Source organism: Xenopus laevis, chromosome 9_10S (genome assembly GCF_017654675.1).
Source record: "Xenopus laevis strain J_2021 chromosome 9_10S, Xenopus_laevis_v10.1, whole genome shotgun sequence".
NCBI lineage: Eukaryota > Metazoa > Chordata > Amphibia > Anura > Pipidae > Xenopus > Xenopus laevis.
The window spans coordinates 7,134,994-7,150,658 of record NC_054388.1 but is presented as its reverse complement, the minus strand read 5'-3'; the positions used below and the strand labels follow the sequence as shown (position 1 = coordinate 7,150,658).

At 40.5% G+C, this 15,665-nt stretch overlaps 1 protein-coding gene across 4 annotated transcripts in view; it reads right to left on the bottom strand.

Moving 5' to 3' along the window:
- Nucleotides 1–6,141: 6,141 nt before the first annotated feature.
- Nucleotides 6,142–15,665, bottom strand: part of tlk2.S (tousled like kinase 2 S homeolog) — a 38,974-nt gene continuing 29,450 nt past the window's right edge. For all 4 annotated transcript variants that reach the window (XM_018238125.2, XM_041579258.1, XM_018238123.2 and 1 more), the window contains 6 exons: nt 13,591–13,680; nt 13,043–13,212; nt 12,734–12,872; nt 10,839–10,950; nt 8,768–8,875; nt 6,142–6,795 (listed from right to left, as the gene is read on the bottom strand). In XM_018238125.2, coding sequence (XP_018093614.1) covers nt 6,622–6,795; nt 8,768–8,875; nt 10,839–10,950; nt 12,734–12,872; nt 13,043–13,212; nt 13,591–13,680 — 793 coding nt within the window. In that variant the 3' untranslated portion in view covers nt 6,142–6,621. The remainder of the gene's footprint in view (nt 6,796–8,767; nt 8,876–10,838; nt 10,951–12,733; nt 12,873–13,042; nt 13,213–13,590; nt 13,681–15,665) is intronic.

Here is a 15,665-nt window from a genome sequence, read left to right as displayed (position 1 = left end):
TGCGGCCCGGTACTGGGGACCCCTATTGTAGAGACGGATATATTCTGAGTCACTTTGCAGTTTTTTGTTTTTTTTATGTTATTTAACTTTTTATTCAACAGCTCTCCACTTTGCAATTGTGCACACACAGATAATAGTGGCTATTTGAAGGAGAACTAAAGCCTAACTAAAGAAGTAGGTAGAAATGTTGCACATTAAGTTTTGTGCTTCTGTACCAGCCCAAGGCAACCACAGCCCTTTAGCAGTAAAGATCTGTGTCTCCAAAGATGCCCCAGTAGCTCCCCATCTTCTTTTCTGCTGATTCACTGCACATGCTCTGTGCTGCTGTCACTTACTGAGCTTAGGGACCCACTCACAATATACATAGAATAGAAATGTCACAATATAAGGCTGATTAGTAATTAATACACATAATTACTACATGGCAGCACAGAAACCAGTGCAATTAGTATCAGAAATTAATAATCAGCAAACCTGTAGCATCAGCTTATATTACAGCCAGGGAAGCTCATTTTCTGCTGGATAATTAGTGACGACCCCTAAGCTTAGCTTCTCAACAGCCAATCAGAGCCCACTGAGCATGTGAGTGTCACAGACACTTTCCAAGATGGTGACCCCCTGTGACAAGTTTGAAGTCCTGGATCATTGCTGCTATTGACAAGCTCAAACTTTAGCCTCGTGCAATTAGTTTACTATATAAAATCTGTTATTTTTAGCCATATTAATTTTTGGGGTTTAGTTCTCCTTAAATATATGGAATGAAACAAGACCAGGGTCCCTTTATTTAGAGGCCATTCAGCAGCCAGACCACGCATATTTAAAAGCCTTTTATTTCCCCTTTACAGCTCAATAGGAGCAGTACTGTGCTGAAGACTGTTGACTGGTAATGGCGAGGGCACCCTGAGGAAGGGCACCTACTGATTGATGTCTGGGGTCATGTGACCTCTCTATTCCGCCAGCTCTTGCCTCCTGACATAGGGCTTTGTGCAACTGCACCCTCGCTTCTGTCTATTGCTGATGTTCCAATTTGAAATTGTAAGTCTCGCTATGGTAAGGTCAAGCTTTTTAGAGGATATAAGCTCCCTGTTACAGTCAAAGTGTACTTTTTAGGTCAGAAGCCATGGCATTTTAAAGGGTATCTTGTTTATATTATTCCTGGAGAAAGGGGCCCACTAGGAGATATTCTGGAATGTTCAGAAGCAAGATGGCGGCATGGAGTACTCATAAAAGAACAATGAACGGGCAAAGTCTTCGCCACCCCCAACCAATATGAATAATTAAGAATAAACAAACAAGTCCCATCCAAAGAGTAACACACATCTAGTTCAGCTTCTCCCAATGTATTTTAATAACAGATTTTTTTTTTTTCCTTTTTTATTTCTTGGGTAAACTGAAAAAAAAAATTGATCCTGGAATTTTTTTTCCATGTCAAAATTAACAGAAAACAGTAATTTTAGATTGAATTCTTTTTTTTTTTTTTTTACTAGAGCAAAGTGGAACCCATATTAATCAAACGGATTTTTTTTTTTTGTTTAAAATGTTAAAACATTCACTTTATGGCGTTAGATTGTGTCTAGCGAATGGGCGACGCCTACTTCATTAAATTAAAAAATGGAAACCGTGCAGAGTGGGGGACAAGCACGAAGACCTTCAATAACAAATTCCCTTATTATTTGTTACATTTCAGGTGAGGTGGCATTAGAAAAAATAATTACATTTTGTACATCTGTAAAATATACAGTGAATACATTACCCCCTATTGTACAATATAAGGATATTATAAGTCACGAGGAGTTCCATGACCATATAAAAGCACAAGGCCGAAGGTCATTGGACTCAGAGGTTACTACTAATCTCCTCATATTTTTCCAACAACTTTGTTTATTATAATACACAAGTTTCAGTGAGTCATGTGACAGAAATGACATCAGAACTCACCGTTTATAACTGATGACATCAGAACTCAGCGTTTATAAGGATAGAATTGACAAGATATTCATGGCTTTTGTGTATTATATTAAAATAGGGATATCACACTGCAATCTCTCCATCTGTTGCTCAACTGAGCACCCCCCAGCATGAAAGAGTCAGGGTAATCAGTAGGGAAGCACCAAATCCACTATTTTGGATTTAGCCGAACCCCATATTTTGGATTCAGCCGAACCCCCTATTCCTTTGCGAAAGGTTCGGCTGAATACCGAAATGAATCCTAATTTGCATAAACAAATTAGGATTCGGTTCGGCAGGGCAGAAGCCGAATTCCGAACCGAATCCAGGATTCGGTGCATCCCTTGTAATCAGTTCAGCATCTGATCGAGACTCGTAGTTCTGAGACTGCCCATACTTCGCACACAGCGGTAGTGTTTAATGGACCAAAAAAAACCCAATAACTTAAAGGGATACTGTCATGGGAAAACATGTTGTCCCTGCACTTTAGGATGGAACTGCTTTCTGGCAGGCTGTTGTCTCTCCAACTCAATGTAACTGAATGTGTCTCAGTGGGACCTGGATTTTACTATTGAGTGCTGTTCTTAGATCTACCAGGCAGCTGTTATCTTGTGTTAGGGAGCTGTTATCTGGTTACCTTCCCATTGTTCTGTTGTTAGGCTGCTGGGGAGGGGGGTGATATCACTCCAACTTGCAGTACAGCAGTAAAGAGTGACTGAAGTTTATCAGAGCACAAGTCACATGACTGAGGGCAGCTGGGAAACTGACAATATGTCTAGCCCCATGTCAGATATCAAAATTAAATATAAAAAAATCTGTTTGCTCTTTTGAGAAACGGATTTCAGTGCAGAATTCTGCTGGAGCAGCACTATTAACTGATGTGTTTTGAAAAAAACATGTTTTCCCATGAAAGTATCCCTTTAAAGTTTAGGTAAAAGACCATTCAGCAAGCCCCCCCGGCCAATACTGTGTATCTGAATACACAAATAAAAATCTGTGGACTAAGGAGGGGATGAGACGCTGAGCATCAAAAGTTTTTAAAGGGGTTGTTCACCTTTGAGATAACTTAGTATGATGTAGAGAGGGATATTCTGAGACACTTTCAATTGGTTTTCATTTTTTATTATTGAAGGTTTTTGAGTTATTTAGCTTTTTATTCAGCAGCTCTTCAATTTGCATTTTAGGCAATCTGGTAACTAGGGACAAAATGGCCCTAGCAACCATGCACTGATTTGAATAAGAGACTGGAATATGAATAGGAGAGGCCTGAATAGACGATACAAAGTAACAATACATTTGTAGCCTTAAAGAGCATTTGCTTTTTAGAAGGGGTCAGCGACGCCCATTTGAAAGCTGCAAAGAGACAGAAGAAAAAGGCAAATAGCTATAACACTATAAAAATAAAATAATGAAAACCAATTGAAACGTTGCTTAGAATTGGCCGTTCTAGAACATAATTAAAGTTACCTTAAAGGTGAACCACTCCTTTAATTTCTGTAGCAGGAACTCCATCTGCAGGGTGTCCCCCACTCTAGGCAAGAGAAATAACAGATGGCACAGTTCAATGAACAGTTTTGGGCAGAGAGGTGGATTTAAATCAATAGGTGCAACTAGAATATGTGATTTCGTGAAAAGAAATGCACTGGGAAGTGATGTAGTTGGTGAGGATTACAGAAAATTTTAGGTGTCTACTTATTCTTTCATTCAATTTTTTTTTTTAAAGGGGTAGTGACGTGTTAAAGCTTGCTGTGGCAGTGTGAAAAAGGCACAACCCATGTTACGTGGTATTTAAACACCTTGGTGCAAGACCCCCCCCCCCTCTTTTAACATCAAGAGGCACATTTATCAAGGGTCGAATTTCGAATTCATAATTCAAAATGTAATATTAAAAAATTTCTTAAACTCGGACCAATTGAAACGACCCAAAAACTCGAATCAAATTGAATGTAAAAGAACTCGAATGTCAGGAAGGCTGCAAATTCACCAAATCGGTCCCTGGACCGCACCCATTGACTTATACAGTAATTCGGCAGGTTTCAGGTTGTGAATAGTCCAATTTGAGTTCTTATAGGGCCAGAGTATGATAAATCTCGAAATTCGAATTAAAACAACTCGAGTTTGGATAATTCACAATTCAAATTTGAGAGTTTTGACAAAAGAAATTTTTTTTTATATTCCTCTTCGACCCTTAAAGGAGAACCAAACCCCCCCAACTAATGAAAAACCCTACCCCCCTCGCACAGGTGTTAATACCTGTAAATGCTTAGAAGTCTTTAATTCCCCCTCGATGCAGAGTCAGCGCAGCAAAGCTCACGGGCGCCACTTTCCGGCGCTTTAAATGAGAATCTTTGGTAATTTCCGTGGCTTTCAACTGCGCATGCGCCGATACGGCGCTTACTTACTGAAGATGGTCCCCGTGAGCTCCGCTGACTCTGCATCAATGTGTAATTAAAGGATAAGTAAACCTTTAAAATAAGTGAATGTAAAATTGATGAGGGGGTTATTATAAGCACTTTTGTCATTTACATTCATTATTTATTTATTTTTAATTCCAAGATATTAAGGGATACATGTACTCTTTATATGAATGAATTTTGTTCCAACAGCGCCACCTGCTGGTCAGTTTCCCACCAGTCTGACCACCAAGTAGTCAAGGAAGTTGTCAGGAGAAAGAAAGAGGCTGCTCTGATGTTCTTCTGATTAGGAAAGATTTCAGAAAGGTTTCTAGTTTTATACTAAGCAGAAGAACATCAGAGCAGCCTCTTTCTTTCTCCTGACAACTTCCTTGACTACTTGGTGGTCAGACTAGTGGGAAACTGACCAGCAGGTGGCGCTGTTGTAACATAATTCATTTATATTAACAGTGCACTTATCCCTTAATATCCTGGAATAAAAATTAAATAAATAATGAATGTAAATGACAAAAGTGCTTAGAATAGCACCTGCATCAATTTAAAATTCACTTATTTTAAAGGTTTACTTATCCTTTAAAGACTTGGGGGCATTTACAGTGCGGGGTGAAACAGGGAGGAGGGACTATGGAGGGTAGGGGTTTTCATTAGTTGGAGGGTTTGGTTCTCTTTTAATAAATCTGCCCCTAGTGTTCGTTTTCAGCCAGCATTGTTCACATGTCCCTAACCGTTTGTATTCAGAAGGATCGTCCAGTTCAGGTGTTGCAATATATAAACATCTGCTCTGAAAAGGTGCTTATGATTATGTGGTTAGAATACCTTATATTCTCCTCGCATGATTCTACTTTGGTAAACTGCAGGAGGATCTACACATGCCACACAGCTTAAATAATAAAAAAAAAATGCAGGGAGGAATCGCCTGAATCTCTTAACCCCGGCCCTGCAGCATTCAGTTTTCCATTATTATAAATAAAAGGCATCGTCTACGAGTCCAAATCTGCCATGCCTGATAAAAAAAAAAAACAACCGAAAGAAAACGGTAAGGTGCAAGTGGCTTTTTGTGACACATCATGAAAGGGAGCAGCTCGACGAATCCTTCCGTCCCTAGTAATATGGATTTCACTTTAATAAAAACTAGAACCTGCCAGATTAAAGGATAAATAAACCTTTAAAATAAGTAAATGTATAACTGATGAGGGGGCTTTGCTAAGCACTTTTGTCATTTACATTCATTATTTATTTTCTTTTACTTCCAAGATATTAAGCGATACATGTGCTGTTAATATGAATGAATTTTGTTACAACAGCGCCACCTGCTGGTCAGTTTCCCACCAGTCTGACCACCAAGTAGTCAAGGAAGTTGTCAGGAGAAAGAAAGAGGCTGCTCTGATGTTCTTCTGCTTAGGAAAGATGTGAGAAAGGTTTCTAATTTTATTCCTAAGCAGAAGAACATCAGAGCAGCCTCTTTCTTTCTTCTGACAACTTCCTTGACTACTTGCTGGTCAGAAAATGACCAGCAGGTGGCGCTGTTGTAACACAATTCATTCATATTAACAGTACATGTATCCCTTAATATCTTGGAATAAAAAGAAAAGAAATAATGAATGTAAATTGCAAAAGTGCTTAGAATAGCCCCCTCATCAATTTTACATTCACTTATTGTAAAGGTTTACTTATCCTTTAATACATCCAATGGAAAGGTTTAAACAAAAAAAAAACATTCCGCTTCAGGAAAGAGCTTCTTACTGATGATTAGGGTGGATGAAGAGGTATTTTGTTTACCCAATCTTGAAACTTTTTACTCGAGTCTTTAAGAAAAATGGATGAAAGGGGGGGGAAAAAAACAAAACGGGTTTAAATATCAACGGATTTTCTAGTTCAGTAGGCAACGTTTCCACTTCTGGAAAATCGGCTTCATGTAAGTCAGTTCTCTGGATTGAAGGGTGTTTGCTTAAATGAGGAGAAAAGCAGCAGTCTGGCATTGAAGAAGGAAAGGTTTAGGTCCAGACCAAGTCTAAATCTGCACACTCTTCGCCTTATTGTGAAAGTGCTTTAAAAGAATGTATAGAATTCCTGCAGCAGTTTTTTCACAAGACCCCAAAATTCAAACCAGCTGTACGTGGCTCTAAAAAAGCCAAAAAAAAGTTTTATTCATTTTTTTTTTGTCCTGAAAATGCACTACTTCTCCACGAAAAGGAAGAAAGAAATATGTCCAAAAGCCGCCTTTGCTTTTTCGCAATAACTGTTCTGAAATTGCGGGTCGTCAGTTTGACGAGCTGTTATTGGAGGAACCCGATGTTGAGGCTACTGCAGCGTTGGCTGGGAGACTAGTAGAGACCGACTTGCGGATGTGTGGAAGTAGGTAAGGATCACAAGCCAGCTGCTGCACATCTATCCGGTCTTCTTTTCTGTAGGCGAGGCAACGACGGATAAAAGCCTGTTGGGAAAAAAAAAAATGGAAAAATGTGAATTGGATTACAATGCGATCTTTCAGTAGGGGCTCTGAGGATGCAAACTCAAACTGGAGCGTTCTATGCATGAATTAAAGGGGTTAACCTTTGAGTTAAAGGGATCCTGTCATCGGAAAACATGTATTTTTCAAAACACATCAGTTAATAGTGCTGCTCCAGCAGAATTCTGCACTGAAATCCATTTCTCAAAAGAGCAAACAGATTTTTTATATTCAATTTTGAAATCTGACATGGGGCTAGACATATTGTCAATTTCCCAGCTGCCCCTGGTCATGTGACTTGTGCCTGCACTTTAGGAGAGAAATGCTTTCTGGCAGGCTGCTGTTTCTCCTTCTCAATGTAACTGAAGGAGTCTCAGTGGGACATGGGTTTTTACTATTGAGTGTTGTTCTTAGATCTACCAGGCAGCTGTTATCTTGTGTTAGGGAGCTGCTATCTGGTTACCTTCCCATTGTTCTTTTGTTTGGCTGCTGGTGGGGAAAAGGGAGGGGGGTGATATCACTCCAACTTGCAGTACAGCAGTAAAGAGTGATTGAAGTTTATCAGAGTACAAGTCACATGACTTGGGGCAGCTGGGAAATTGACAAAATGTCTAGCCCCATGTCAAATTTCAAAATTGAATATAAAAAAATCAGTTGCTCTTTCGAGAAATGGATTTCAGTGCAGAATTCTGCTGGAGCAGCACTATTAACTGATTCATTTTGAAAAAAGATGTTTTTCCCATGACAGTATGCCTTTAACTTTTACTATGACGCAGAGTGATATTTTGAGACAATTTGCAGTTGGTTAATATATATTTGTTTTTAAACACTAGCATTTGCTGCTAAATACCAACACTTAAAATAGCAATTAATGTGTATACTAGGGATGCACCGAATCCACTTTTTTGGATTCGGCCGAACCCCCGAATCCTTCACGAAAGATTCGGCCGAATACCGAACTCTAATTTGCATATGCAAATTAGGGGTGGGAAGGGGAAAACATTTTTTAATTCCTTGTTTTCTGACAAAAACTCACACAATTTCCCTCCCCGCCCCTAATTTGTATATGCAAATTAGGATTTGGATTCGGTTCGGCCGGCAGAAGGATTCGGCCGAATCTGAATCCTGCTGAAAAAGGCAGAATCCTGGCTGAATCCCGAACCGAATCCTGGATTCGGTGCATCCCTAGTGTATACTCTAAAGCCAGTAAAGAGGTTAAAGCAGTGATCCCCAACCAGTAGCTCGTGAGCAACATGTTGCTCTCCAACCCCTTGGATGTTGCTTTCTGTGTCCTCAAAGCAGGGGCTTATTTTTTAATTCAAGGCTTGGAAGTAAGTTTTAATTGCATAAAAACTAAGTACAGTGCCAAGTAGGGCCTCTTGTAGGCTGCCAGTTTACATAGAGGCTACTAATAGCCAATCACAGCCCTTATTTGGCACCCCAAGGGACTTTTTCATGCTTTTGTTGCTCCCCAACTCTTTTTACATTTGAATGTGGCTCACGGGTAAAAAAGGTTGGGGACCCCTGGGTTAAAGCATTGCATATGCACAAAATAAGAAAATATATGCAGGAGAAGGAAAGCTAGCAAAGCAGTTTATTGGCAATAGATTAGCCACAATAGTGCAAGCTATAACACTATATTAAGTGTTATAAATATAGTGTCAGGCAACTTCAGAAAGCGAATCGCTCAGAGTGCCATCCTGCTGGCGATATGTATTTTAGCCGGCGGTTAAGGCAGTTCGGGGAGATTAGTCGCTCCAAAGAAGAGGAGATTTGTCACTGGGAGACTAATCTCGCCGAATCTGCCTGTGTGCCCTGACCCTAAGGGTTATGTAAAAAATGTAGATTTTGCTAAACCTAGACTGCTCTATACTGTGAATAGGTAAAGACAACCATATTAGCACTAGGCAAACGTAGCAGTCAGACAAAGCAAAAATTAAAAGATAAGCATAATTACCTTTGCTTCAGGGGTCACAACTGGCTTGGGAGGAAATTGCACCTCTGTGGCTTTCAATATGGTGTTTTCTTGCAGGATATCTTGCTGGGACTGGTTATGTCCAAAGGGCTGTGAAACAGAGAACAGTTTATTGGAAACCAAATCTCTTTTCCCACATTGTTTTTTTTTTTGTTTTTTTAATAAAGGTTTTCTTTATTAACATTTTCCAATTTTACAAGAAAGTTAGCAGAAGAAGAAAGAGGAGAAAGATAGAGAGTTGAGGGAAGGGTTGAGACGGGCTCTCCCGTATTACAGGTATTAGCTATTGCTTTTGCCTGCTACGTTCATATTGTTTAATAACCATTAGGCAGATTGGTCAGCGTTAAAGCTCTGCATTGTCTGTCCCTGGATCCGCCATCCAATTATTCCAAATTTTTCCAAACTTGGCAGGACATCCTTGTGCCAGATATATCAGTTGCTTCCACGGAAGCCTGTCATCAATTAACTTAATCCAAAAGTTCAAAGATGGAGGCTCCAAAGTAGAGTCCTGCAGCGGGTCGGGTACCCTCAAAAACCTGCGGGTTGCCGGTAGAACTTTCAGGATCGGGTATAGACGTGGGGCGGCGGTTCTCTTGGTTTGCGGGACGCGGTTCAGTCGCGGGTCTTCTCAATAGCGAGTTTCACTCCTTTTTTTCTGATCACGCCAACTTCCAATGATGTCACTTCCGGTTTACAATGACAGCGCTTCCCGTTTTACGCCTATTTTTCTGATCACTCCTACTTCCAATGATGTCGCTTCCGGTTTACAATGACAGTGCTTCCCGTTTTACTCCTTTTTTTCTGATCACTCCTACTTCCAATGATATCACTTCCAGTTTACAATGACAGCACTTCCCGTTTTACTCCTTTTTTCTGATCACGTCTACTTCCAATGATGTCACTTCCGGTTTACAATGACAGCACTCCCTGTTTCTTGATGGTCAGCAGGTCCCGGATCGGGTTGCGGATAATGTACTTGCGGGCCGGGTAGCGGGTCCAAGCGGGTAAGTATGCGGGTTGCGGGTCTGGGTTTAACAAATTGGTTCCGCACAGGACTCTACTCCAAAGCTTTCCAAGTCAGCAGGATATTAATAATTGTAATAGACATAGTCTGTCTCAAGAGGGTAGGGGTCAGGTCTCCAATGTGCCCCAACAGACAATATTCTGTTGTCCGAATGTTTGGAAGTTCCAGCGGCGTGTTCATAAATTGAAGTATTGTAGTTCAAAATTGCTGGATTTTAGGACAATCCCAAAACACATGCATATAAGTGCCCTGTTTTAAATTACACTTCACACATATATCTGGATACCCTGGATAGATTCGTGCCAGCCTATTAGGGGTCGGGCACACCCAATTCAAAAACGTAACCTGTATATCTCTCTCTCTCATTGATATGCTAGCATCGGGGATTTGTTCAAACAATCTTCCCAGTCTCCCAGGTGTAGCTGTGGGAGATCTTGGGCCCATTTGCGTCTGATATGCTCGTTTTCCCACATTGTTAGTGGTGAAGTACAAATATGCAGCCACAAGTGTTTTGTTGAACCAAACTATTGCAAACAATGTCAACATCCATGGAGTAGTGGGGAAAAAAAAGACAATGAAAACCCATGAAAACTAGGCAAATGCTTGCAGCACTTTATAAGAAATGGAATTCTGAATAAACTATCCACCAGACATGGGTGTGATGTGTTTACTCTCTGCAAAAATGTATAAGAATGTCCCTTTAACCAGCCATACTGAATGTGCTAATGACATAAAAGGGGAAGGGGCATAAACAAAGTGCAACTTTTTGAGGTATTTTGGAAGTTCAATCACTTTTTGACTTTCAAACCTGAAAACAAATTGTAGTATTCCTAAATGTCACGTTTCTGTCAAACAAAATCACTGAGCAATTCTAAAATAAAATCAACTTAATAATGGAATTTTTTGAGAAGACTCCAAAATAAGTCTATGAAGCAAGAAAATAAAAAAAATTATGCAGATGAATTGCTCATTTTTCCATGCACGTAGGGCACCCATGTGGCAGAAATGAAATTAGCAGTTACACATTACCTTGCGGCCGTACAGACACTGGTAGAATATGACTCCTACAGACCATACGTCCACTTTGTTGGAGATTTTTGGAGGTTCTTTGCCAACTACAAAACATTCAGGGGGTAGATACCTAAGGAAAGAGAAAAGTCAAGTCTGCAGGTTATAAAGACTGAATCCAAATTAGGGATGCAAGGAATCCAGGATTCGGTTCGGATTCTGCCTTTTTCAGCAGGATTCGGGCTGAATCCTTCTGGCAGGCCGAATCAAATGCTAATTTGCATATGCAAATTAGTGTTCGGGAGGGAAATCGCGCGACTTTTTGTCACAAAACACGGAGGTAAAGAGAGCAGTGAGAGCTGTGAAGATGTTGAATTCTCGCTCTGAATCAGTTGTGCAGGCTGATACATTAGATAGCTTTAAGAAGTGGTTGGATTGCTTTTTAGCAAGTGAGGGAATACAGGGTTATGGGAGATAGTTCATAGTACAAGTTGATCCAGGGACTAGTCACAGAGCTTAAACCTCCAGCTTGCCTACCAAGCTCATAGTGTTATAAAAGCTTTCCTTTGCAGCAAAATATATATTGTTTCAAGGCATAAGACATCAAAAGCTTTCATTCTCTTCTGCTTCCCACAGAAGTTTCCCCAAAGTATGCCTAATAGGCTTGCCTACCCCATCAATTTAAAGGGCATGTAAATGCAAAAAAAATAAAATCCCATTTTTACTTTCTTTAATGAAAAAGAAACCTATCTCCAATATACTTTAATTAAAACCTGACTGTATGCAGTGAAATTCTCCCTTCATTTACTGCTGTGGATAGGAATTGTCAGATGGTCCCTAACTGCTCTGAAGGGAAACAATCATACTTATGAACAGCAGGGGGAGCCCCCGCCTTACTTCCCAGCCATGCAGAACTCAAGCAGCCTTGTTTGTTTGTTTCCCTGTAGAGCAGTCGGCGACTGTGTAGAGATTTGTATTGGATTTTATTTTTGCCTTTACATCCCCTTTACTATTTCCAACTCCAGCTGCAGGGGCAAAGATCATGGAGCCAGATTTAAACAGATAAACTGGGATTCTATTTGGAGGATTATTTTGCTGCAGCCACTGGTTCTGCAGAGTTGGAGAAAGTTTATATTAAACAATACAAAAACTATAAAATCCACATTAGATTACATGACAACACAGGACCCAGTGCAGTCTGTATATTCTGATTATTAATCAGTCTTGCTGTATCGGCTTCTGGCAGATATTATTTGACTTGTGCTGTTTTGTTCATTTATGACGATCCCTAAGCAGCCCAGACCACACTGAGCATGTGCACAGTCTTGGACTTGCAAAGATGTATAACAAAGTTACAAGATGGTGACCCCCTGTGGCCAACTTTGAAAGCATAAATCATTTGTTTGATTAGACTTGTGGTGCAGTAAGTTCATGTTTATATTTAGTATACAAAATACAGCATTTCTAGCCTTATTTTATTTTAGACTTTACTTCCCTTTTAATTAAACAAGAATAAATTCGATTTTAGAGCAATAGTTTTACAACCAACAAGTTTAGGAAACCCTGAAGTCTAAGCTAAAGTGTACAATATTAGCCAGGTAAGGGTAGCCATATATCTATAATACATATCAGGGGTTATATACAAATTAGAGGCAATCTAACGGGCATGACAGATTACACTAGCAACACATTGCTGATTTAAACGGGTAGTGTGAAGGAATGCAATCTCTCCCAGTCATCTGATGAACTCTCACATGTTCATGGAGATTAATGTTCAGTGGAATGTTTAGTTCTGAGCAATAAACTAAAACCGTTTGCTTTGTGATGATTAATGGCTGCCAAACGGGTTAAAAAGGCTGACCAAATTGCCAACCTACAGATACAAGAAGAATATTATAAAAGAAAAAACCACTCACCAGTAGGTTCCAGCTCCTTGCGATGTAAGTTCCATTCCATCGACTGAATTATAACTGTCGTCATCCATTATTTTTGAAAGGCCAAAATCTGTGATTTTAATCTCCCCACAAGCAGTACCGTTGACTAACAGAATATTACCTGCATAAATATAGTGGTTTTAAAGACTAAGCAAAAGGATTTCAATAACTCAGAAAATCTCGATATTTGTGTAGTTTTAAACCATGTAATATGAACAGCTTGAATGAATTCTCTATAGACAAGCAGGAAAAAAAAAAACTGGCATGTTGGTTACAATTAAAAACACCCACCTGGCTTCAGGTCATAATGTATAATGGGTGGTTTGATTTCATTCAGGTACTTTAGGGCATTCACAATTTGCATGATGATAGAGCGAGCTTCCTTTTCTGTCATTAGCTTGTGTTGCTTCAAGTAGAAGTCAAGGTCATTTCCCTCACAGTACTCCAGCACAGTGCAAAACCTACAAAAAGTCAAGAGCATTCCTGTTACAAGGAGCTGAAGGAAGTAAGTCGGTGCCGCTTATCTGTACCAACTCCAAACTAAACCCACTGAGAAATTACAACAGATGAATATAAAGTAATCGTATTCTAGGATTAAGAAAGGAGACAATGTGCATGACGATGCGAGTGAGCTTCCTTCCTTATATACTAAAGTGTTGTACTAATGTTTATATAGATTTAAACTGTGCACTGGCAACCATTCTCCTTCTCCGAGTGATAGGAAAATATCTGCAAACTCTACAGGCGTAGGTGCCACTGTAAACGACACAGTGTAATATGATATACAATTAATAATTTGTCCTGACTTTACAGTACTACATTGAAAAGAAGCGACTTACGAGTCTGTGTCCAGGGAGAAATAGTCATACAGCTTCACTATCCTTGGATGGTCAAGCTCTTTGTGGATACGATACTCCCTGCAGGCATGTCTGGGAAATGAGACAAAGGTTAAAGCTAGAATCTGTTCAACACTGTACGGCTTAGTTTAAAATACCAACAGCATGATAAGCAAATACTGATACATTTTAGGTTTAGCACCTGTAGCCTCTGCTACAGTACAGTATTGTAAAGGGATACAATCACTTTATTTCAATGAAAATAGGCTTGGCTAGAAAGAGACCTGGCTATCTGTATACATAGCTACTAGATTACTCACATGCATTCTCCTTCTTTCCGATATAAGAACCTAAATGTTGGGCTAAAGTTTATAAGCACAACAGGTAAATCGCTGCCCAATCTGGTCACCCAGGTGAAAGAACAATTTGGGCTGCCTGGCCCCCTGCAGTTCCACAAGGACCCATACAGTAAAGCTAGCTCAGAGGAATGTAGCTAAAAGATCTGTCGTGTTTACAGGTAGCCAGGCTACTGTCTAGGCAAGCATATTCTTAACCAAACAAGAAAAGGAGATTTAGTGTACTCACTGTCAAATCTCTTTCTCTTCAGTCACTTGGGGGACACAGGGACAGTGGGGTATAGCTGGTGCAACTAGGAGGAGGACACAGCAATAAAAAAAGAATAGACCTAGCTCCTCCCCCGCTGGCTATACCCCCCAGCAGGCAGAGCCCAGATCAGTTTGTACCAAAGAAGTCCGATAATTTTAACATAACATCAACCACGTCTAAAATTTGCAGCGATAGCCCCGATCCAGGGAGGGAAGCCCTGTGTCCACCAAGCGACTTAAGAAAAAGAGAATTAATGATGAGTACACTAAATCTCCTTTTCTCCATTGTCTGCTTGGTGACACAGGGACAGTGGGGACATACCAAAGCTGTCCCTTGAGATAGGGTGGGAAGGATAGGGCTACGTGGAACATACCACCACGGCTGAAGTGCCTTCTAACCGAAAGGAGACTCAGAAAAAAAAACGCAAGGGATCAAAATGATAGAGTTTTGTAACGAGAGAACCACATGGCAGCATTACCCAACTGAGGCTTGGTTTCGGAATGCCTCGGGGGTGCTCATTCACTTGGTGGAATGTGCCCTGAATGTAGACAGAGGGGTAATGTAAGCCTTTTGGATGGCTTGTTAGATCCATCATGATACGGTGGCTTTGGAAGCTGGTAACATGAAAAGGATATGCACCTGCTTATGTCTTGGATCCTATGTAGATAAAACTTTAGAGCCCTGACTGGGTCTATTGAATGCAATAGATGAGTGACATAAGGCTTGGGCCTGTGATGTCCTGATTGAGGTGGAAAGCCAAGAACACCTTGGATGAAACGCAATAAAATGAGTCTTGAACTATAAGTCAGTGAGTTCAGAAACTTTCCTTGCTGATGACCTGGCCGTCAGGAAGACAGTTTTGAGTGAGGAACTGTAGCCAGACAATGGCCCTGCAACCACTTTTGGTGCCAAACTTTGAAGATTTAAAGTGCCATCTTGTGCACTGTTAGGTTTCTGTTCCCAGAGGAAGGTTCTAGTATAGAACCGAAACGTCGGACAAAATAAACCTGATTTAATTAACACTATTGCTTTTTTGATTGCCTCTGGGAGTGCTGACACCAGTGCATATATAAAATTGTTTCTGATAACGTACTGGCACCCAGACTTCTACATTTTTATGGTTGTGCGTTCCAATCATCAATTCTATCTATCTATATATATTTACTTACAATCGCCTGACCCTGCCATGAGCATGGGCAGAGGTACTGGCTTGTCCAGTAGCAGGAAGGAGCAGGAAACAATAGTGGGAAGCGACTGCAGCAAAGGCTGAACAGTCCTGAGCCATGTCCCTTGTGCCTGGAAACATCATGGCGCCTTGCCTTGCACTTCCGTGTATGAGGGCAGAGGCAGCGCCCAAAAAATATTTTATTTGGCGCCAATGCAGAGTATCGGAGCTGGAACGTCCACAGTGCACATGCGGTCCGCCTCTACAAGGCAGCGAGAGACCGTGACCCTAACCGAATGCGGTACCA